The sequence below is a fragment of the Scleropages formosus genome, chromosome 13 (assembly GCF_900964775.1).
Source record: "Scleropages formosus chromosome 13, fSclFor1.1, whole genome shotgun sequence".
Classification (NCBI taxonomy): domain Eukaryota; kingdom Metazoa; phylum Chordata; class Actinopteri; order Osteoglossiformes; family Osteoglossidae; genus Scleropages; species Scleropages formosus.
The window spans coordinates 3,806,006-3,830,197 of record NC_041818.1 but is presented as its reverse complement, the minus strand read 5'-3'; the positions used below and the strand labels follow the sequence as shown (position 1 = coordinate 3,830,197).

The 24,192-nt window shown below is 44.5% G+C and overlaps 1 protein-coding gene across 2 annotated transcripts in view; it reads right to left on the bottom strand.

Moving 5' to 3' along the window:
• The window catches only part of LOC108925456 (rho guanine nucleotide exchange factor 9), a 44,009-nt gene extending 20,020 nt beyond the window's left edge, over positions 1 to 23,989 (bottom strand). The window contains exons 1-3 of one of the 2 annotated variants that reach the window (XM_018737400.1): positions 23,861 to 23,989; positions 940 to 1,119; positions 429 to 518 (exon numbers count right to left, since the gene is read on the bottom strand). In XM_018737400.1, coding sequence (XP_018592916.1) covers positions 429 to 518; positions 940 to 1,119; positions 23,861 to 23,959 — 369 coding nt within the window. In that variant the 5' untranslated portion in view covers positions 23,960 to 23,989. The remainder of the gene's footprint in view (positions 1 to 428; positions 519 to 939; positions 1,120 to 23,860) is intronic. The other variant, XM_018737401.1, reaches the window with a different exon arrangement.
• Positions 23,990 to 24,192: the final 203 nt, after the last annotated feature.

The window sequence follows — 24,192 nt, the reverse complement described above, 5'->3', positions numbered from 1 at the left end:
CTGACACTTAGTTGACTTTTGGTGACGGAGTCACTACAAGCACTGAATTTTAGAGAATTCGGTCAACACCTGAAATCCAAATCGTTAACTATTAACTTGAACACTTGCTTGGATTAAAAATTAAAACACTGTTTTTGGAAAAAAGACAATACTTCTGCACATACTTTACATTTCCAAAAACAGGCATATTGGACAATTTACAAATGTGGATTTTCTTGTGCATTTTGAAAGAAAATAATGCCTCTCACATTTTAATATGATGCAGCATTTCCTTTAAGTAACTCAGTGGTCTCTGTTTTATTTTACCAGCAAGATGACAAGTGATCATGATCATGGCAAAGCAATGAAAACTGGATGTGCTTGTGAAAAAAAGCCACTTAACACTGACTCAGAGGGACGCAATATGGTTTATGAACTAAAGAACGCACCTTTGTAGTTGTGTTTTGGAACCTTGGAGTTGCTATAGGGTTGATATAGAAAACTTGTTTTGTTTGTGGTTGAGGAAGGTGGGTTTCAACCTTGGAAAAGAACAACAAAAATACACTGATTCTAGTGTTGGAGCCACTATAGAATATGATTTCTAAAGGGAGATGGAAAACATTAACATTGGTAAGTGTGAAGTAGTGATGTTGGGGTAGTAAAAGACAGCAATAAAAAAGCACCGCAATTAAAAACTTGAAAAATATTTTGTAAGGGGTGTCAAAAAATATGTTTGGCTTTTCATGGTTTGCCAGATTTAGGGCAAGCAATGCAAAATTTAAAAAAATAAAAACTGAAAGTCACTTCAGTCTTCTGCAGTCTCCAAAAAAAATTCACTGTACAACTCACAACAGGAAATAATTCCAGTAAATGCTACAAACCCATTAACATAGTCTGATCTTTTTAGTAAATAAATATTATGAATGTACCACAGAGGTAAATTATTAGAGCCAGCCTCACCCTCACAAAGCTGGCAGGGAACCATCCTTCTTGATCGTCGATTTGTCCCCACCACCAGTCCTTGTTAGAGGCATCAAGGACTTTGATGACGTCCCCCGCTTTAAATGCCAGCTCCCGGTCGGCCATGGTGATATGATCCCATACTGCCTCTGCACTGACAACTGAACCACTACTTATCAGCTAAGAACAGAGGGAAGAAACAGGCACATTGAGTTAACCAAGTCTGTGGACTATGACTAAGAAATCACAGCATATATATTTCTCATTATCCTTTTCAAGAGAATGTTTTATTAGCAAGATGTTACCACTTAAAAAGGATGTTGTACTGAATAAAAATTTTAAGAAAATACAGTAATGTATATTTAGAAAATGTAAAAAAGAAAGAATGAGTATCACATTCTCAGCTTTTATTGCCATTATATTTTCAGCCCCTGCAGCATGAAATATTTTCAATTCATTGTGGCATTATCTTGCAATGCAGACACTGTGGACTTTGACATATTTTGTTCGTACAAAAGCAACGGTATCAGTACAAAAAAACAAAGCAAAAAGCCTGTATGACAATTACTGTGAACTGAAACAGAAAACTCTGTAAGGAACAGTATTCGGAAAGACCAAAAGTGACTTTTAAAAATGACAGACATTCACATTTTGTGCATGTAACATACATTAGTTTCAGAAAATAATGTGAGAAATACATGTATACACATGTATATATGTCTACATACAGTTGTACAAAACAGTTTGTGAAGAGCTCAGAATTATCTGAATTTCTATATGAATGGCTTCTAAAATGTGATATAGTCTTCAACTAAGTAATAATAAAGATGTATTTGTCTTATTTAACAAACACACAAAATTTTTAACTGCCATATCTTCATTGAATGAATGATGTAAACAAACTCATTTATGAGAAACGTAGGTGAAAGTTTGAAGAAAGTATAACTGGAGTCAGGTATTGCAGTCAATGAGTCTGATGTTCCAGTGAATTCGTGTTACTTTTACTTACATTTACATGTATTCATTTAGCAGACGCTTTTCTCCAAAGCGACATACACCAAATAGAAAATATAATGTGTCCATTACATTAGCAGAAAGAAGGAGTTATTACTTTCCCTGCCATGAACATACACACAATTTAGGTTATGTGATAATATAAAGCACAATATAGCCCAGAGATTACAGAAGAGCCCAAAAGTCCACTTTGGTCTGACTGAACTGTTGTTGAAGCTTGTCAGACTGGAAAGGGTAATGAAAGACTTACTACAGAGTTGTGCCTCTGCATCAACCCACAGTCACACAGATGGCTTACAAATGGAAGCTATTTAGTATCATAACTACCCTCCTGGGGGGGTGGCACGGTGACGTGGTGGTGCAGTGGGTTGGACCAGGTCCTGCTCTCTGGTGGGTCTGGGGTTTGAGTCCCGCTTGGGGTGCCCTGTGACAGACTGGTGTCCTGTCCTGGGTGTGTCCCCTCCCCCTCCAGCCTTGTGCCCCGTGTTGCCAGGTTAGGCTCTGGCTCCCTGTGTCCCCAAATGTAACAAGTGGTTCAGAAAATGTGTGTGTGTACTACTCTCCTTAGGAGTGGGTGTATTTAGAGAGACTGGCACAAGAGAACACACCATACAATAATTAAACAAAGTGGCAGTGGACCATAGGATGACAGATAAGGATCTACAGACATGAGTTCTACTTGGTAATGCCAAAGTGCTAGCATGTATCTCCTCTACTCATCTCTCTGCACTGGCTTCCTATAGCTGCCCGTATCAAATTCAAAACCCTGGTTACTGTGTACAAATGCATCAATAGAACTGCTCCTGGCTATTTACAGGACTTGATCAACCGGTAGGCCCCTTCGCTCATCTACTTCTGCTTGCTTGGTGGTCCCGCGCATAAAAGGCAAAGCTCGGAGGTTCTTGGTTCTGGGTCTGTTGTGGTGGAATAACCTACCCCTGTCACTCAGGACTGCGGAAACTCAGTCTGTTTTCAAGAAAGGTCTGAAAACCCACCTTTTCTGGATCCACTTTGCCCAAGATCTCTTCAGATCATCTATGGTGTAACTGTTCACGCATCGTAACTCCAGATTTTACTCCAGAAGCATCCCCAGATACAACCTTTATTAAGCTATTACTGCTCATTTGTGTATCTTATAATATTTCAGAAAAAAAAAACTGGTGTGGGTATCAGGATTTGTATGTGTCTTATGCACCTACTTGAACGATGAACCTTGGTGTAGCAAGTGGTAGGGAACAAACTAGGTTTGCTTGAGACTTTCATGTCTGCAGCTATGTCTCCTCTCAATGTAATGCATAAATTGTACTTTTGCTGAGATGTACGTCACTTTGGACAAAAGCATCTCCTAAATGAATAAATGTAAATGTAATATCTGTGTTCATGAGTCTACAGCAAGAATACAAACAAGAGTGGTATTCAAGGGAGGATGGCATGGAAGAAAACACACACACACACACACACACACACACATTTTCAGAACCACTTGTCCCATACAGGGTCGCAGGGAACCGGAGCCTACCCGGCAACACAGGGCTAAAGGCCGGAGGGGGAAGGGACACACCCAGGACGGGACACCAGTCCGTCACAAGGCACCCCAAGGGGGACTTGAACCCCAGATCCACTGGAGTGTAGGACCCGGTCCAACCCACTGCACCACCACACCCCCCCCCCTGCAAACTGACAATAACCCAAAATACAGGAGTAACTTAGCAACACAGTGGCTCAGAAAGAAAAAAATTCTATATTTTAGAACCACCAAATAAAAGTCATGACCTCCAACCTTATTGAAATGCTGTGTTGTAATCTGAAGCAGTGTGGTCAAGTAAGACACACCAAAAATATACATAATTTGAAACAGTTTTGTACAGATGAGTGGGCAATTATCTTGATTGTTTAAATTATTTATTTGTGTCTTAAATAATGGCATGGTGAGTAGCGCTGCTGTCTCACAGTGCTTGGATGGTGCAAGAGGACATAGGTTTGATCCCCGCTCAGTCTGTGTGGCGCTTGCATGTTCTCCCCATGTCTGTGTGAGTTTCCTCCCACAGTCCAAAGACATGCTGTTCAGGTTCACCCATAGTGTGTGAGTGATAATTGAAGTGGGCTTATAATGCTACATAGAGTTCATTGGAAGTTGCTTTGGAGAAAAGCATCTGTCAAATAAACAAATGTAAACTATACAGTATTTATTATTGAATTGCATGAAGGTCAGATCACATAATACAGGCAATTCATAGAGACATCCAGATAACTGTACAGGGTTTAAATTTTTTTCTCAAAGCTCTAACCACTATGTCACCAGCTGTCCTCTGTTAAAATTCACTTATTTATCTGATGTGTTCCTCCAAAGGCACCACACAGTATTACACTACATGCAATGATTTAGCAGTTACACAACAGCGTAACTTTTAATCTGGTGTCCCATCTATGGCACACCCCTACTATCCTAGCATCCAATTATTCCTGCATAGGCTTCCAACCACCGTGACTCTGACAAGGACAAGCAGTTAATGAAGGTCAAAAGGGTAATATTACTTCATCATTTCAGGGTTAGGACCATGATCCAGAATGCTGCAGCAGGATCTGGGATTCAGCATGCGTCCTTTGAGTGGAAGGCAACAGTTGTAACCACTATGATGCCTGTTGCATGTAATTAAACATGTATTTGACAGTTCTGTTGTGCAAAAACTGTAGCCATGTAAACTGGCAGATCCTCCCCAAATGGTGAAACATGGCATATCACAGATAACATGTTAGAGAAACTGTGTTTAAATCTATAAACAAACCAGCTATTAAAGAAATTGTCTTCCAAAGAAAAAATTGATTGCACTTACATGTGAAAATAATGGTTACTTTTCCCATAAACAAATTTAAAACTAGTTAGCCATACCAGGTAACATAACCATCTCTGAGTCAGATGTCACCAGATACAGATGTGTGTAAACTAAACTACACTGAATACAATGGAATTTGATCATTTTTATTTTAAAATCTGACAGAAAAAAAATGTAAAAAAAAAAAAAACCTTTAAAGACAAGAGAAAGGCACAAGTACCCTGGATCCAACTTTAATTTTATGTGATATCAAATGCTGGAGGACCTAAAACAGCCTATAAAAAAAGGAACATGGCAGTGCACTGTTGCACTGAATCTGAAATGTCTGCTGAGCTTCAGAAACAAATAATTTTCAGTGTATTGTTCAGCTCGGTACAGAATAAAAAGTGAGTCATTCACGCCTGTAGCTCTAATGTAGTCAGCACCAAACGCACCCAGTTATGGACAGCCAAGCTTGATCTGGGATAACGCATTAGATAGATAGATAGATAGATAGATAGATAGATAGATAGATAGATAGATACCCTGATTTTCCTGCATTGATTACAGTTCACAAGGATGTTTTAAACTAAGTCATTTTCATATTTTTTTGTCTTCACAATCTATTCCAAAATCAGACAGATGCATAGTTTGATGGGGCAGGTTAAACGTAAACTGCATCTGTCCTTTAGACAACAAGAAACAAACAAAAAATAATAATGTCGAGCCCTGTTTATGCTGAATTCACAGTGACCTCCTACTTACAAATAAACTATTAAATATGTACAGGCTATGCACGAGCATCTTTCATGGATGATGGAAATTTAAATGCAAGACTGGACAGCAGTTTGGTGCAGCGGCTTCAGTTTTCAGTAACGTTGTACAGTGCTGTGGTGAAGAAGTGAACAAATCTTGGAATTTCTGGTGTTGTCTATATCCTCATCCCACCTATGGTCACAAGCATTGTACAAGCTCTGTTGGGAAGGAGAGGTCACACTCTGTGACAGGGTGAGAGTCTTAGCCATCAGTGAAGCAGTAGGTGTAGACTTGCTACTACTAGAGATCAAGAGAAGCTAGTTAAAATGGTTTGGGTGCTAGCTGAAATACCCTGGGGCTGACCAAAGACATGCTGGAGAGATTGGGGACGGCCAAGGAACAGCTGGGGAAGCCTTAGCAGGAGCTGAACACCATTGCTGTGGAAAGGGAAACTTGGTCTATTGCCATTTGTGACTCTAACAAGGGCAAGGACTCTGGGGCAAGCACTCTGAAAATGGATGGATGGATGGGTAGATAGATATAGAAACACTGCCAATTACTGTAGATGACAGATACATTTTTAACTTTTTTTTTTCTTCTCACCTTTGGAGAAGACCAAACATGAATGAATACAAATCATAAGATTTAAAAATTAAAAACAAATTAAATATTTTGGCAAAAGCACAAAGAAGTAAAATGTTATATAGCCTATATAGGCTACTGAAAAAGGTGAAGAAAATGAACTTAGTTGTAAACTCTGGCATTAGACTATGATCCTGGGCAATCTCTCTCCAGCTGGTTTTTGCAAGATACAGCACAAATGAGCCATAAGTAAACATGATGTAAGACAAATGACAACAATTTTAAAAAAATTTAAAAAAAAAACCTGCTGCAGTGACCATATTCAGGTAATAATGTCCAAAATCGTGTAGACATAAGACAACACACTAATAGACACCAAACCCACATGTGATTAGTGTTTAACTTTTCTAAAGGTACTGAGTTTAACTGGGAGAATGGCATTAAGTAGTATGTTAAGGATGCAGCAGAGATTAGATAAGATAAGATAAGATAAGATAAGACAGAACTTCATTCATCCCGAAGGAAATTCTTGTGCCAGAGATTGATCAAACAGATTAACCACAACAATTAAATATACAAAAAAAAGTACGCAAAAAAGTAAGAAAGCAAGTGGAAGGTAGAAAGTGACACAGCACATGATATTACACCTTATATTACATTATTATCTTAAAATTTAAAACAAGTGCACATACTATTGGATCGTTATCGTTGCTAGAGAACACACAGATGCACACTGTCTGAACTGCTTATCCCAGGCAGGGTTGTGGGGAGCCAGAGCTCATCCCAGCAACACAGGGCATAAGGCACTTCCCAGCAAAGCTTAAAGGAGCTTATATAGCCTGATATCCGGTGTCCAGCACAACACCTTATCACTGGAATTTTCTAGAATTCATAAAAGCATTTGGTTGCAGTTATTGCCAATAAAGAAGGTTCCCTTAGTTACTAAATATAAGGATTCACATACTTCTTCCATCAATGACCTTGGCTGTCTTTCACTCAGCAAAGCAAGCGGATATTAAACTTCTTCTATAATAAAACTAACCACTGTACCTACGTCCTACTACCCTTTTTCCCTATAATTGCCTATTACTTCACATTGAGAATATCAACCAATCATAACAGTAAATATGGCATATTGTAATTTTTGGAAATGAACTGTATTGACGGGGAGTGCGGTGGCGCAGTGGGTTGGACCACAGTCCTGCTCTCCGGTGGGTCTGGGGTTCGAGTCCCACTTGGGGTGCCTTGTGACGGACTGGCGTCCCGTCCTGGGTGTGTCCCCTCCCCCTTCTGGCCTTACGCCCTGTGTTACCGGGTAGGCTCCGGTTCCCCGTGACCCCGTATGGGACACGCGGTTCTGAAAATGTGTGTGTGTGTGTGTGTGAACTGTATTGACATAAAAATAACTCATTCTTTCCAATTAAAAACAGTGCTTATTAATTTATAAAGAATTTTTTAAACAGTAAATATTATACCATACTCAATCACCCATGCAGTCTCACGGTACTGTAGGAGAATTACACTGCATTTTTGTGGAAATTGCACTCTTAGAGAAAATATTTACCAGATAAAATTTCACAGCTAAAAATCTGAATATATTTCATATTGCTATGACAGATTATCAATTTTATTTGCAAATAAATCTTCATCCCATTTGACAATCTTGACATGACAATGAGAGCTGCTTGTAAAGGAACACAGAAATTACTATCAATTTATATGTAAATTTGTGATCATCAGTTAAATTAAAGTTATGCTGTGGCCCTGAGCCCAAAAATGTCACCAGTTTCTCACAAAAATAAGTAATCTAAGCATTCATAAGCTTTCAGCAATACTTAGTGCCACGCCCACACCTTCGGACCAACACGGAACACCTGTGACCCAACGCAGACCGCAGCATAAAAGGCTGCGTCGGACAACCAGCTGATGCGGAACCTTGATCTGCCTCCTCATTAGCGACCTTCTCCAGCCATTTCCTGTTCCTGAACGCCTTCCCCGAACCCGTCCCTTGTTCCCCCGATCTACTGCTTCCTTCGGATTATCGACCTCTTGCCTGCACACTGACCTCGCCTTTTGGATCCTCCCTGTTACGACGTTCGCACCTCGAAGACCCTTTGCCCGTCCTCTGACCTCCTCTCTTGGATTTCCCCGAAGACACCACGATTACCGCTCTGCACTTGGGTCCGCCGCTTCCCTCTGACGCGACCATGACAGAAGGTTCCGCCAGTTATACGGATCCAGCGGAGCTGAACCATCTCCAAGCGGAGTTGGACTCGCGTGAAGCACGCTTGGCAGGTATGGAACAGACGCTGCACAACCTCATCGCCTCTTACAAGCAGGTGGTAAGCGTGCTGAATACGTCGCGTGCACCCCCACAACCCGTTGAGAAACGCGCAGCCGGTCCTGCAGCGCCTGACTCGTCGAACGCCACTCCTTCTCCTTCACGCGGTTTCCACTTGTCTCCCCTGACCCGCTTTGATGGGACCCCAGCACAATGTGAAGGCTTCTTGCTTCTATGTGAGCTCGTTTTTTCCAGTATGCCCCCAGTTTACAGCACAGAACAAAGCCGGATCGCCTACGTCCTCTCTCTGCTCACGGGCAAAGCACTTGAGTGGGCGACAGCAGTCTGGACAAATGGCCTCCCCAGCACTTATGCGCAGTTCAAGAGCCGGTTCCTCGCCGTTTTCGGACTGGTTCAACCGGAGGAACAGCTAAGTGAAAGACTCCTGAATCTACAGCAAGGTAACCGACCCGTGGCAGATTACGCCCTAGAATTTCGTGTTCTCGCAGCACGCAGCGATTGGGGAGAGAAAGCCTTGTTGGCTAGTTTTCGCCGTGGTCTAAACCCACGCATCCGTGGTGAAATGGTGTTCCGAGGAGAAAGATGGACCCTTGATCGGTTCATAGAAACCGCGGTAACCTTAGATAATCAGATCAGAACCCAGGGACCAGCCTCAGAACCGGCTCCAGAAAGATGCGGTCCTAAACAGGAGGAAGCAAAGCCGATGCAGCTGGGGCTGGGGTGCCTGCCCCTCCCCGAACGACAGCGAAGACTACAAAATCGCCTCTGTCTTTACTGTGGTGACCCTAGTCACTTCCGTCTCCAGTGCCCGGTCCGCCCTGAGATCAAGGTGAGTGGCACCCTCTGTTGTAACCGCCTCGCGGTACCTGTAATGTTATCCTGGGGAGCAGGACAGGTACAGACGCAAGCACTGGTGGATTCAGGAGCAGCAGGGTGCTTCATGGACATTGGGTTCGCTCGGTCTCATAGCATTCCCTCCAAACCCATTGGGGGGCGTCTTAAAGTGACCGCCCTAGATGGCCAGCCCCTCGGTAAGGGTTTTGTGGACCACCAGACAGCCCCTGTAACTGTGAGAGTAGGTGTATGTCACCAGGAAATGTTGAGTTTCTATTTGATTTCGTCTCCGGAGTTGCCCCTGATTCTCGGGTTCCCTTGGCTCTCCAAGCATGACCCAGTGTTTCAGTGGAGTACTGGGGAGTTGGTGGCTTGGGGACCCCAATGTGAGAGAACCTGCTTACAGCTACCCTGTCGAGCTACGTCTATAGAAGGCTCAGAATTGGCACTGCAGGTGCCAGTTCCTCCCGAGTATCAGGATCTAGCGGAGGTTTTTAGCAAGAAACGCGCATCCGAGCTCCCACCGCATCGCCCGTGGGACTGTGCAATTGATCTCTTGCCGGGTACCACGCCTCCGCGTAGTCGCATTTACCTGTTGTCCAGACCCGAACAATCCGCCCTCCAAACTTATATCACCGAAGCCTTAAAGACAGGAATTATTCGACCATCCACGTCCCCCGCGTCTGCCGGGTTTTTTTTCATCGAGAAAAAGGATGGGGGGTTACGCCCTGTATTGACTATCGGGGGTTGAATAATATTTGTGTGAAATATCCACATCCTCTGCCCTTGATCTCAGCCGCACTTGAGAACATTCAGCAGGCGCAATGGTTCACAAAGCTAGACCTGAGAAGTGCGTACAATCTAGTCCGTATCCGGCAGGGTGATGAATGGAAGACTGCTTTCAGTACCACCCTGGGTCATTACGAATACCTGGTTATGCCTTTTGGTCTTGCGAACGCACCCAGTGTATTCCAGGCGTTTGTGAATCATGTGCTCGGGGACATGATCCACAAAGGCGTCCTGGTATATCTTGACGATATCCTGATTTATTCTGATACGTTGGCCAAGCATGTATTGACTGTCCGACAGGTGCTCCAGAGACTGTTGCAGAACAGATTATATGTGAAGTTGGAGAAATGTGAATTCCACAAGCAGAAGGTCTCCTTCTTGGGGTTCATACTTACCCGAGACGGCATTGCTATGGATCCGGGTAAGGTCCAGACCATCCAGCAATGGCCTCGCCCAACCACCACTAAGGCTCTCCAGCGATTTTTGGGGTTCTCCAATTTTTACCGCCGATTCATCAGGAACTTCAGCACGATCGTCGCACCATTGACAGCACTTACAGCGAGTAAAACCCCTCGTCTCCCGTGGAACCCAGAAGCCCAACGAGCCTTCGAGAACCTCAAATCCAAGTTCTCTACAGCCCCCATTCTGCATCAACCCGACCCTGAGTTGCCATTCGTGGTGGAGGTTGACGCCTCTGAGTCAGGGGTAGGCGCTGTCCTGTCTCAGAGGCAAGGTAAGCCTGTGAAATTATACCCTTGCGCATTCTTTTCCAGGAAACTGTCTGAGGCTGAACGAAACTACGACATAGGAAATAGAGAGCTCCTGGCAATTAAGTTAGCCCTAGAAGAGTGGAGGCATTGGCTAGAAGGGGCACAACACCCTTTTTTGGTATTCACGGATCATAAGAATTTACAATATCTGCAGACAGCCCGGCGCCTCAACGCGCGTCAGGCCAGGTGGGCGCTGTTCTTTTCTCGGTTCAACTTTACTGTCACTTACAGACCAGGTCCCAAGAACATCAAAGCGGACGCCCTTTCCCGGTTGCATGACGAAACGCAGGAGGTAACGGAAGCGGACTACATCCTGCCCAGGTCCTGCTTTGTAGCACCCGTTCAGTGGGACTTCACCCAGGACCTGGCCCAAGCCCAACAAGGGGACCCCAAACCACCAGGTAAACCTTCTGGAAAACAATATGTTCCACCAGGTCTGAGGACGACTCTCCTACAATGGGCCCGTGACCATCCAGCGGCAGGGCACCCAGGGTTTGGGAAGACTCAGGCTAGGATCCAGCAGCTCTACTGGTGGCCGTCCCTCCGGGAGGACGTACAGGACTACATCCGGGCGTGTCCAGTCTGTGCTCAGTCCAAGGCTTCAAATCAGAGTCCAGCCGGGCTCCTGGAACCCCTGCCGGTACCCAACCGTCCCTGGACGCACCTAGCGTTAGATTTCTTAGTGGACCTCCCACTGTCAGGTGGTAAGACCACCATCTTGACCGTGATCGATCGTTTTTCCAAGGGCTGTCGCTTGATTCCTTTGCCCAAGCTCCCCTCTGCCTTGGAGACAGCAGAGTTGCTGTTTCAGCATGTATTCCGGCTCTACGGTATACCCGAAGACATAGTGTCCGACAGGGGTCCTCAGTTCACATCGCGTGTGTGGAGGGCCTTTTGGAAGAAACTCGGGGTCACAGTGAGTATGACATCGGGGTACCACCCTCAAGCCAATGGGCAGGTTGAACGGCTACAGCAAGACATCGGTCGGTACCTCAGAAGCTATTGTCTTGAACACCCAACTCACTGGGTTCGATACCTTCCGTGGGCAGAGTACACCCACAATACGCTCACCCATACCTCTACAGGTGTCTCTCCTTTTCAGTGCATCTTGGGGTACTAGCCACCATTGTTCCCATGGCAACCGGGATCCAGCGATGTGCCGGCTGTGGACTCTTGGTACCGAACCAGCGGCGAGGTATGGGCAGCTGTCAGACGACATCTCCAAGAATCACAAACCCGTATCAAACATCAAGCCGATCGACATCGGCGGCACCTCTCCCTTGCACCCGGACAGAGGGTGTGGCTGTCAACCCGGGGTCTCCAAGGACCGTATATGTCTAAGAAACTCAGCCCAAGGTACATAGGACCCTTTAAGATTATCCGCAGAGTTACCCCGGTCTCTTATCGCCTGCAACTGCCCCAACACCTACGCACACACCCGACGTTCCACGTATCCTTCCTCAAACCCTTGGCCACCTCCCTACACCAGCCCGCAAGCACGCCTCCAGACCCAATTCTCCTGCCTGACGGTGGTGCACCAGCGTATGCGGTACGGGCGCTCCTGGATTCCCGCCGTCGTGGAGGGGTACTCCAGTATCTGGTGGATTGGGAAGGATACGGACCTGAGGAACGGTGCTGGGTAGCGGCACGAGACATCCTTGATCCAAGCCTCATTGCCGACTTCCACAGCAGTCATCCGGATCGGCCCGCACCTCGGCCTCGAGGCCGTCCCCCTGGTCGCCCTCGAGTGTTCGGGACCGATCCTCGGGGGGGAGGTACTGCCACGCCCACACCTTCAGACCAACACGGAACACCTGTGACCCAACGCAGACCGCAGCATAAAAGGCTGCGTCGGACAACCAGCTGATGCGGAACCTTGATCTGCCTCCTCATTAGCGACCTTCTCCAGCCATTTCCTGTTCCTGAACGCCTTCCCCGAACCCGTCCCTTGTTCCCCCGATCTACTGCTTCCTTCGGATTATCGACCTCTTGCCTGCACACTGACCTCGCCTTTTGGATCCTCCCTGTTACGACGTTCGCACCTCGAAGACCCTTTGCCCGTCCTCTGACCTCCTCTCTTGGATTTCCCCGAAGACACCACGATTACCGCTCTGCACTTGGGTCCGCCGCTTCCCTCTGACGCGACCATGACACTTAGGAGTAGTTTTCATAGCTTAAGAAGTTTTCATACTGTACACGCTTCCTAAGCTGTTGTAGAATGTTGCAGAGCTACTGTGTAAAACATACATTTTTTAATTTGAAACAGCATTAAAATTCAATTCAAATTATTTTTATACTGCCCTCTTCTCACACAGTGACCAGAGCACTGACCAAAGGATTAAAATAAATCTGAAATTACTGAAAAAAAAAACTATCCTTCCACAACCTCCTAATAAATCCTATTGGCTGACTGATTCATCCCAAAAGCATCTACAGCATTCCTTGTGATCACTTACATTTACATATTCATTTACATATATTCATTTAGCAGACACTTTTGTCCAAAGCGACGTACATCTCAGCAAAAGTACAATTTATGCATTACATTAAGAGAAGAAGACATAGCTGCAGACATGAAAGTCTCATGCAAACCTAGTTTGTTCCCGACCACTTGGTGCACCAAGGTTCATCATTTGAGTAGGTGCATAAGACACAGGAAAGACAAATCCCAATACCCTCCCACGAATTTATTTATTTTTTTTAAATATTATAAGATACACAAATGAACAAGTACATTGCCAGAGTAATGGCTGAAAAAAACGTTGTATCTGGGGATGCTTCTGGAGTTACGATGCGTGAACAGTTACACCACAAATGAGTGGGAGAAATCTTGGGCAAAGTGGATCTGGAAAAGGTGGGTTTTCAGACCTTTCTTGAAAATAGACAGAGTTTCCGCAGTTCTGAGTGACAGGGGAAGGTCATTCCACCACAACGGACCCAGAACTGAGAACCTCCGAGCTTTGCCTTTGGTGCGGGGGACCACCAAGAGAACAGAAGTAGATGAGCAAAGGGGCCTGGCTGGGGTGTACCGGTTGATTGATTAAGTCTTGTAAATAGCTGAGAGCAGTTCTGTTGATGCATTTGTACACAGTAACCAGGGTTTTGAATTTGATTCGGGCAGCTATAGGAAGCCAGTGCAGAGAAATGAGTAGAGGAGATACATAGGTGCACTTTGGCAAATCAAACACAACTCGTGCAGCAGCATTCTGTAAAAGCTACAGAGGTTTGATGGCATTAGCAGGAAGGCCACACAAGGAAAGAGTTGCAGTAGTCCAGACGGGAAGCCACCATGGCCTGGACAAGTAGTTGGGCAGAGTCAGAAGTGAGGTAGGGAGGGATCCTACGAATATTATGCAGAATGTATCTGCAGAACTGGGTTGTGGTTTCAATATGTTGAGAGAATGACAGACTCGCATCAATCGTTACTCCCAGACTCTTAGTGAAGGAGCTAGGCGAAATGAGTGAGTTGTCCAGTTTGATCGAGAGGTCGTGACAGGGGGATAGGCCAGCTGGGAGGTAAAGAATCTCTGTTTTGGAGAGGCTGAGTTGGAGGTGGTGATCATACATCCATGAAGAGATGTCCGACAGGCAGGCAGCAATGCACCAGGTTGAAAGGAGAGGAAGAGCTGGGTATCATCAGCATAGCAATGGTATTTGAATTCATGGGAGGCTATGACTGCACCGAAGGAGAAGGTGTAGATGGAGAAAAGAAGAGGACCCAATACCAAGCCCTGCGGAACACCGGTTGAGAGAGGCAGAGAGAAGAACGAGAGCTCCGCCAGACCACTCAATAGGATCTGTCAGAGAGGTAGGACTCAAACCATCTTAGTGCCGCACCTTTGATCCCAAGCTGGTTAAGAGAGGAGAGTAGAATCCGGTGATTGGCAGTGTCGAATGCTGCAGACAGATCGAGGAGGATGAGGACCGAGGAGAGGGAGGCAGCTCTAGCAGCTTGGAGAGTATCAAATGCCGCCAGAAGGGCGGTCTCAGTGGAGTGACCAACTTTGAAACCAGACTGATAACCATCAAGGAGATGGTTCCAGGTGAGGAAATCAGACAGTTGATCACAAGCTGCCCACTCAAGGGTTTTGGACAGGAAGGAGAGAAGAGAGACCGGTCTGTAATTTTCAACCAGATCCAGGGAGGATTTTTTTAACAGAGGTGAAATTAAAAGTGGTTTTGAAGGCAGCTGGGAAACAGCCAGAGGAGAGTGAGGAGCTGATGATAGAAGAAATGAAGGAGGAGAGTTGCGGGGAAATGTTCTGAAGGAGTGATGATGGGATCAGATCAAGCGAGCAGGTGGTGGCTCTGCGCAATATCAGGAGGTCACCGACTTCAGATTCTGAGAGCAGCTTGAAGTTGGAAAGGATAGCTTTGCAGGGAGGTCCAAAGCAAACCGGGCAGGTTGATGGTGAGAATTTATCAGTGATCGCTTTGACTTTGTCTCTGAAAAACAAAGCAAAGTCTTCAGCAGTGAAAGAAGGGAGGAGCAGGTGGCAGGGGACACAGAAGGAATGAGAAAGTGGCACAGAGTCTGTGTGGTTTTTTTGGATGCAGACTGTATTTTGTTGTGGAAGAAGGAGGTTTTAGCTGAAGAGACAGCAGACTGAAAAGCAGCTAAGAGTGACTGGTAAGCATCCAGGTCCAATGAAGTTTTGGATTTAAGCCATCCTTGCTCTGCAGCCCGCAGTTTGGTCCTGTTACCACGTAACGTTTCAGACAGCCATTGGGTAGCAATGGGGCGTGCTGGTCTAGAAGACAGAGGACAGAGAGAGTCAAGGGAGGAAGATAAGGCAGAGAGAAAAGTGTTACTGGCATCATCTGTAGATAGATCTGAGAGTTGTGGAGCAGAAGGGAGAGCGGCCAGAGTAGCAGAGGCAAAGCAGGAAGGTGAGAAAGATTTTAAGTTGCGGCGAAAGGTGACAATGGGTGCAGGAAGAGACGAAGAGTTAGTGGTGAGGGAGGGTTGAAAGGAAATGAAGAAGTGGTCACAGACATGCAGTGGAGTGACAGAGAGAGCGGGACAGCCACAGTTGCGGGAAAATACAAGGTCAAGACAGTTGCCCGCTTTGTGAGTAGGAGGGGATTGGGACAGGGAGAGATCAAAGGACTATAGGAGCAACAGAAGGCCGCCTGCATGAATTTCATCGACATGTAGGTTGAAGTCACCCAGGAGAATCAGCAGAGAGTTGTCCCCTGGCAGAGAGCTCAACAAGATGTCAAGATCATCCAAGAAGCGGCCAAAAGGGCCAGGAGAGCGATAATGGACAACCACAGTAAGAGTGACTGGGGCAGTAATAGAGACAGCACGCCATTCAAAGGGGGACAGATCATGCAAGTGAAGAGGAAGAATAGAGTATTCCCACTGGGGAGAGATAAACAGGCCTGTGCCTCCACCTTTGCCAGAGGAACGAGAGGTGTGAGAGAAGGAGTAGTTAGCAGAGAGTGCTGCAGGTGTGGCTGAGTTGTCTGGGGTGATCCAGGTTTCAGTTAGGGCCAGGAGGTCCAGTGAGAGATGGGAGACATAGGCTAGTATGAAGTCAGTTTTTCTCACAGCGGACTGGCAGTTCCAGATTCCCTTAGAGAAAGTAAAACAAAATGGAAGGTTTGACAGGTGAGGATAAAGAGCGAGAGTGCCCAGGTCTTCGGCAGTGGTGAAATCGCATGGTTCACTTATCGTAGAAGACTTTGATGGCCAACATGTTGGATGCATGCTCCCTTGAGGACAACTGTAACAGTGGCCTTCCTCGGGGACTCCCGCAGGTAGACTCCCTTGTCTTTGCACCCCAAGTCTTCACACCAAGAGGCTGCCGCAACCACTGCCGCTACGGGTCACCAGCTGCTATTTAAACTGGGCTACTGCCTATCAGCTGACTTCCTAATCGAAACCGAAACTACACCAACAATGACGACCAAAACAAACAACCAACCAGACGCGATTAATCAAACTCACGGAGTCACACCCACTCCTGCTACGGGACACAGAAATGATCCGGAGAACGGTCGTCTTAACAAACCATTAAATACTACTTAACAAACAAAATAATTACAGTGCCACGCAACGCTACACAAACACACAACCGACTGTATCTATCAACTTGCACAGCTACACAACACGAATGCGAAAAAGTGGTAGCAAAACAACTACACTTACCAGAAACACCACAAACAGTAGCGACGCACCTCCAATGCAAAATATAATGCACACACTTTCAACTTCATACAAGCAAAAGGTTAACATTACAGACATCTTGTGATTTATTATAGGTCTGGTTCTGTAAATGTCTTCAAAAAAGCCATAATACATTAAAGCATATTTACTTTTCTTGTGATAGAATGGCATACCCTGTACCCTTACTATGGTTGCATTCTGTGCTTCCAGGACAGGCTCTGGACCACCATGACTCTGACTTGAACGTACAGCTGACAACAGTGAGTCAGTGACTTTGCTTCATTAACATTTTCATTAGCTTCTCCCTTTATTAAAGATTAAAACTTATTTAAAATGACTGAAAATAAAAAGATACTGTATTATCCACAGCAACGTGGTGGCACAATGGGCTTGGCTGGGTCCCATTCTCCAGTGAGTCTGGGGTTTGAGTCCCACTTGGGGTACCCTCAGATGGACTGGCATCCCATCTTGGGTGTGTCCCCTCCCCCTTTGGCCCTGCACCCTGTGCTGCTGGGTTAGGCTCCAGCTTGCTGTGACCCCACTTGGGACAAGCAGTTTCAGCCATTGTGTGTGTATTTTTTACACAAACTCCTGATTAATGGCAGTTGTTAACCATGTCATCTTCTGAACTTATTCATCATCTTATTATTGTAGAGTGTCTTATTATTCTGTATGAACCTCTCTAGTGTCATTATGTCATCAGCTACTAACCCCTTCTTTCTTCTTGAAAATTGTATCCCCATGATGAGTCCAGAGGAGGCTGGCGGTGATACCAGCACTCTATATTGATTCCCAGATTACAGACGCTGATGACTGCATACCATGGTGGACAACACATGTCTCTGTGATACTGGACTTCAAGTTATTAGCACCTAGCTACTGTGTCATAAATGCCTTTAAACTATTTCTTAATCTAGAATGCCCAAGAGGGGTGGGCTGGCAATTGGACTTTTGTTCCTTGCTTTTTGGGAGTTCAGAGTGTTTTTTTTGTTATTTTCTTAAATGGCCAGTAGGCTCACACCATCTCTCTCACTCACACACACACACACACACACCACTGTCTGACCTGCTTGTTCCATAAAGGGTTGCAGGGAACCAGAGCCTAACCTGGCAACACAGGGTGTAAGGCTGGAGGGGGAGGGGACACACCCAAGATGGGACACCAGTCCATCGCAAGGCACCCCAAGCAGGACTCGAACCCCAGATCCACCGGAGAGCAAGACCCGGGCTAACCCACTGCACCACCACACCCCCCGCCAGTAGGCTCACTTACAGCTTTAATAATTACATAGTTATTTCAGTAATTTAATGTACAACCATCTATTTGTATTATGCCTCATCCTTGTTCAGTGCTCTGTGTCACTGTGTGAGAAGAGCGCTCTATAAAAATAAACTGAATTGAACTGAATTGAATTATTGATCACAGGTAGTACATACACAAACACATACACACATATATACACACACACACACACACACACACACATATATATATCGTTTATAGAAAATTTTCTGTCAAATAACTGTCTCCTTCTTGATGTTGTTTTAGCTGCACATTTCATCCTGGGTTGTCAACATCTGATAGCTTGTGACCTTGTAAATATTGTGTCATATCACCATCAACAAAGGTTAAAGAATAATAAAGATCAAATTAGTGTATTTTGCTCATAAACAATGTTGACCACCAGTCATAGTGATCACCAGCAAAAAGTCATCAACCATAACATAAATGCCTGCAAATAGTCAAAGCCAAAAAGTGAACATTTACAGCACTGTCAGGACCCCAGGCTGTTGGAGATGTGTAGTGCAATGTCACATATCAGTTTGTACATAAATAATGACAGTGAGCAGTCAGACTCACATGAGAATGTGACCAATATCCGTATTTACATTTATTGAGCTAGCACATGCTTTTCTCCAAAGCGACATGCATCTCGTAGAAATGTATACCTCAGTTGCTCAAAGAAAACTAACAATGCAACCAAAAAAAAAAAAAAAAAAAAAAAACCCAGGGACACCTTGGTCATATATAACGGATGGCTACACCAAAAGTATGTTGATTATAACCAACAAAGCCTGTATTTCAAAGCCATCAATACAGGTGGTCCTCCATTTAAGATGAGGTTCTGTTCTACTGACCTGATCATAACTTGACTTTGTAATTAGTTGAAATTCCTCTTATACATTTACTCACTTAACTGACACTTTCTCCAAAGCAGCTTACAATGTTAAGGTATTTACAATTATTTTACCCATTTATACTTTGTATTTCTGTATTATAATTTTAAATTTTACGCTTATAACTGTAATAATTGTAACCCTAACATTGCAAGTCACTTTGGAAAAAAGCATCAGCTAAATTAAGAAAAATTACACAACTGGGTAACATTACCACAGAAATTTTAGGGTAAGTACCTTACTCAAGGGTACTACAGCCAGAGGTGACATTCAAACCTGCAACCTTTGGACCCAAAGGCAGAAGCACTAAGCACACTGCTACCAGCTGTTCCATGAAGTTCACTCTTATATGTGTACATCAAAGTACAAAATTTATGTATCACACACACACACACTTTCAGAGCCGCTTGTCCCATATGGGGTCGCAAGGAACCAGAGCCTACCCGGTAACACAGGGCATAAGGCTGGAGGGGGAGGGGACACACCCAGGACGGGACGCTAGTCCATCACAAGGCACCCCAAGCGGGACTCAAACCCCAGACCCACCGGAAAACAGGACTGCGGTCCAACCCACTGCGCCACTGCCCCTGGTATATGTATCATACACTGTCATATAAATCATAAGTATATACAACCAATTAACATTCATTAATACCACATTGTACAATACGGCTTTGAAAGATTTTTTTTCTAATTTTTCTGATTTTTTCTACACACCATTCATATTAAAATAAAACGAATATAGAATAACAATAATAACTATCTGAATATAGTAATTATAAAATGAAATATATGAATGGGAATAGGGGGGTGTGGTGGCACAGTGGGTTGGACCAGGTCCTGCTCTGCTCCCCACACCCAGGACAGGACACCAGTCCACCACAAGGCACCCCAAGTGGGACTCAAACCCCAGGCCCACCGGAGAGCAGGACCCAGTCCAACCCACTGCGCCACCGCGCTCCCCGATTTGAAAACAATACAAGGTTAATGGGACCACCTTCGTAAGTCACAGATGTCATAAAGTGAGGAGTACAAGAACTTGTTTACTTGTGCAGCTGAAATATTCAGTGTTTCCTTTCGTTTATAAATAAATTTTTAAAAGCCTTTATTCTACCAAGGGTCAAACTAAAAAATCTGGACTTGAACATAGAGCTCAGGAGCTGTGAGGGAGCAGCTCTATCTCCATGCGACCATGTACTTTCCACTTATCCTATAATCTCTTCCTACAGAAATATTTATATGCTTTGAATACATAAAAAAAAACACACACACACAATGTCTACAATCGCTTGTCCCGAGCAGGGGTCGTGGCGAACCGGAGCCTAACTGGGCCACACAGGACGAAAGCCCGGAGGGAGGGAGGGGACACACCTAGGACGGGATACCAGTCCGTCGCAAGGTGACACAAGCAGCACTCGAATCCCAGACCCACCAGAGAGCAGGACCTGGGCAAACCTGCTATGCCACCACACTCCCTACTAAAGAAAAATAATACTCCTGAAATATCGAATTAATTCAAAGGATTGCTGTTGTTTTCCATTCTCCACTCTCTGTATTTCTTTTGATTTCTTAATAGGTCTGAGAAATTTGCATGTTATGTAACCAGTGTTTCTGGTGACCATACAGGGTTCAATTTGCTAAATACAAGACAAAATTTTTGTTAGAAAACAGACTGTCTATCATACACCAATGTATAAATATGCCTTTACTTTCTCATGTACACTGTAGCATACAATAATCTGACTTCCAAACCCTTCACAACGAAAATATTTATTGTAAAGAAAATTTACTTTGTTAGGGGATGTCCTAACAATAGAACTGTAGGTCATTTTATGTGGTCTTTTGTTTAAAAATTAAAACTATTAATTCAATGTTTGTAGTACCTCTGTGTCACGAAAGCCAGAGCTCAGTTTAAAAAGCCATATTACTTCAGTTCCTATTGTAACAGTAGTTAAAAAATGATACTGTACAGAAATACAAATAGTTCCTGTCTACCTACATTTTTATATGTAATCTGTCCTTCAACAAGGTACCAATTAAAAACATGCAAATCTGTTTTGTACCAATTGTGGAAATATATATACTTAATCTCAATAAAAACAAGGCTATATCTTTGGTTATACCAGATTAAAATAAATACCAAGAAACCATGGGATGCATCTAAACATGCTAGGAATTTCATTTTCGCTGAATAGTTTTCATAGATGAGAAATGTCATGCTTTTTCTGAAAAAGGCACATTTTTCAGCATTCCAGATTGCTAAACCTCTTCCCCACTTCTGGCAAGAATTATTATGTAATATGCTTACATCTTAGTCTGAGGACAAATCAAAGTTGCTCCGCATCAAACCAAAAAATCGCCATGCAACACAAGACATTTATATGTACAAGTGTGTGTGCATGTACAGCTGCTTTTTACTGAAAAATGTATTGAAAAAAAGAATTCTTTGGCTATAAAGACTTTGATAGAATATCTTCCCACAAGGAACAAGAGATTCCCAGAAAAGCCCAAATACAATACACGCCACCTCACCTCCCACTCACAAACATAAATGGCTCAGTACTTCTCACATACATGATGCTAAAACTGAACCTCCAGCACATGTTCCAGAAAGTGCTTATATTTAGCCCCACATGCAAACGCATGTGACAGCAGCACTGTCTGCATTAAAACATGCATGCCTCGCTTTTACCATGGCAACCTGCATTGTGCTCCATGAGACACGCTATGGCAGTGAATATTGTGACTTTAAACGTGGATGTCACAGTAAGGAAACAGGTTTGGGATTTTGTTAAACCTGATTGACTTTGGCCGTGAATATTTTCCTCTACAGTATGAGCTCAGGGTTGGTTGCTTTGGGGTTGGTTGCTACAGGGTTGCTTCGTAAAAACTCCAGCTCTTTTTTTTCCAAGTCTACTTATATCAGTGCCATTCTCTGCTCACAAGACCCACAGAATATTGCTATATATTCAAAACTTTTAATCTTGGTTTTATACACAGTAAAAGCCATCATAAAATATCTACTTCGCCCTTTTAGTCTGTGTTTTTTCCAGTACTGTGTTTTATATATCCAGTTAGTCATGTTAAACGGAAAACCTGTATATATGTATTTATAATACTGCAGTTACCTATATATACACACATACTGTACCCATATGTAACTGCAGTATTATAAATGTACAGAACATTGCTTAGTTATTCTAAAGCCCAACCAACACAGACATAACATTCTATTAATACTCTATTTCCAGACCATATATCCAGTGGTATATATAAGACAGTTATGTAAATCAGCTGACCTGTCAGAAAGAGTTATTTAAACGCTCATCGTCCATAAAAATATATAAAATATGAATCTGGTAACTGAAATGGTTTGAAAAAATTAGAGTACTGGGCCAGATGAAAATAATGTGCGTTGTGTGGTCTGCGACCTCGTTATAAACAAGCACTGTACTGTCAGTAAAAATATGTCTATAAGGATAAAGGGAGATGGCACGGGGTTCCGATACAAGGCTGCGATGTATTTACGCAAATAACACTTCTGTTAAATTCACATCGTCATCTCAGATCTGTTCATGACAAACGCATTTATATAACAAAGGGCTAAAACTGGGTCGCTTGCTTATTCCGATCGACGGATATAAAAATATTCCCACATTACTAAAACACAAATTTAACGAACACGCGGGGGACGGAAAGGTGAGGCCATACCATGGCATGAAAAAAACATATTTTCTGGCAGAAAAAAAAACGTGTGCCAGCACCTACCATACGGACGAGGCTCAAAAAGACAACACGCGACAAATAATCGATTTGGAGATGATAATAATTATACCAACGTCATTGACGCGGGTGCACGGCCGTGGCAGAGCGCCGGGGCTCCCCCGTTCTGCGTGTGCGCGCCCGCCCGTCGCTGCGCCGCTGCCGTGCGCGCCTCAAGCCCTCATCCATCAACTGGAGCCCAAGAAGAACATGAGGACGACGTTGATGAGCACCAGCAGGGCGATCACCGTGAACACAAGCACGGTCTGCGTGTCCAAGGTCATGCTGCAATGCAGGAGGCTGTGGTACTCGCGGCGCTGCGGGGCGGGCGGCGCGTTCTCAGCGCTCAAGCCGGGCTTCGCGTAATTGTCCATACATCCACCATTATGGTAATAAAGACACTGAAGGAAAAAAACAACAACAGTCCCTCTTATAAAGGTTCCCTTCCTCTCGCATACATTTAAAGACGGCCAACGAAAGCATCATCACGATTATCATCCTCCTTATCCTTATGATTCCCAGACTCGGAACCGTAAACTCAAGTAAAACGCCGGTGTGTTTGTGGGTTTCCAATCATGTGTCCGACAGAGAGGAGCGTTTGGGGCAGCGCTCGCACACCCCGCTCCCGCGGTACCCTGCTGCATCCCCCTTCGTATGATAAGCAGCCGGCAGCCACGCAGCGAAACGACCAGCCATCAATCAAAAAGGGGGCCGTCTACTGCGGTAACGGCGGATATTTTCTCAATTAATGCGAAAATATCAAACAACAACATGATTAGCATCCGTGATTGTATAACCTCAAATCATGCATGCTCTGTCTGTCCTGACACGTCGAACAAGGAAAAACAAACATTTCACAACGGAACACAGAATGCATTTCTACTTCCACCATTTTTTCTCCACGACTCCTAATGACACTAATTTTGCAGCAACCGATTATTTATCTCACCTCGTGGCATTTCACCGACATTCCATGATTGATGGAATTTAAATCCATATCTTCCACAGCCGAGTAGAGCTGTACAGTCCGGCAGCCCTGAGCATACATGAACGCGTTTGTTTTATTTATTTATTTATTTATCTCACCTCAGCCCACCACTCGCCCACCCCCACCCGTCCGTGACGTAGGTACTCCGGCTGCGGGTGAACTGTGAATCCCTGCGCAGCCGGGGGGGGGCCTTGAGGTGAGGTCGACATGCAACTGGCATCTATGAATAGGACTGGCTGACACACATTAGCTCTCTTTCAGGTGAAAGGATACAAAATGACAGAAAACTGAAA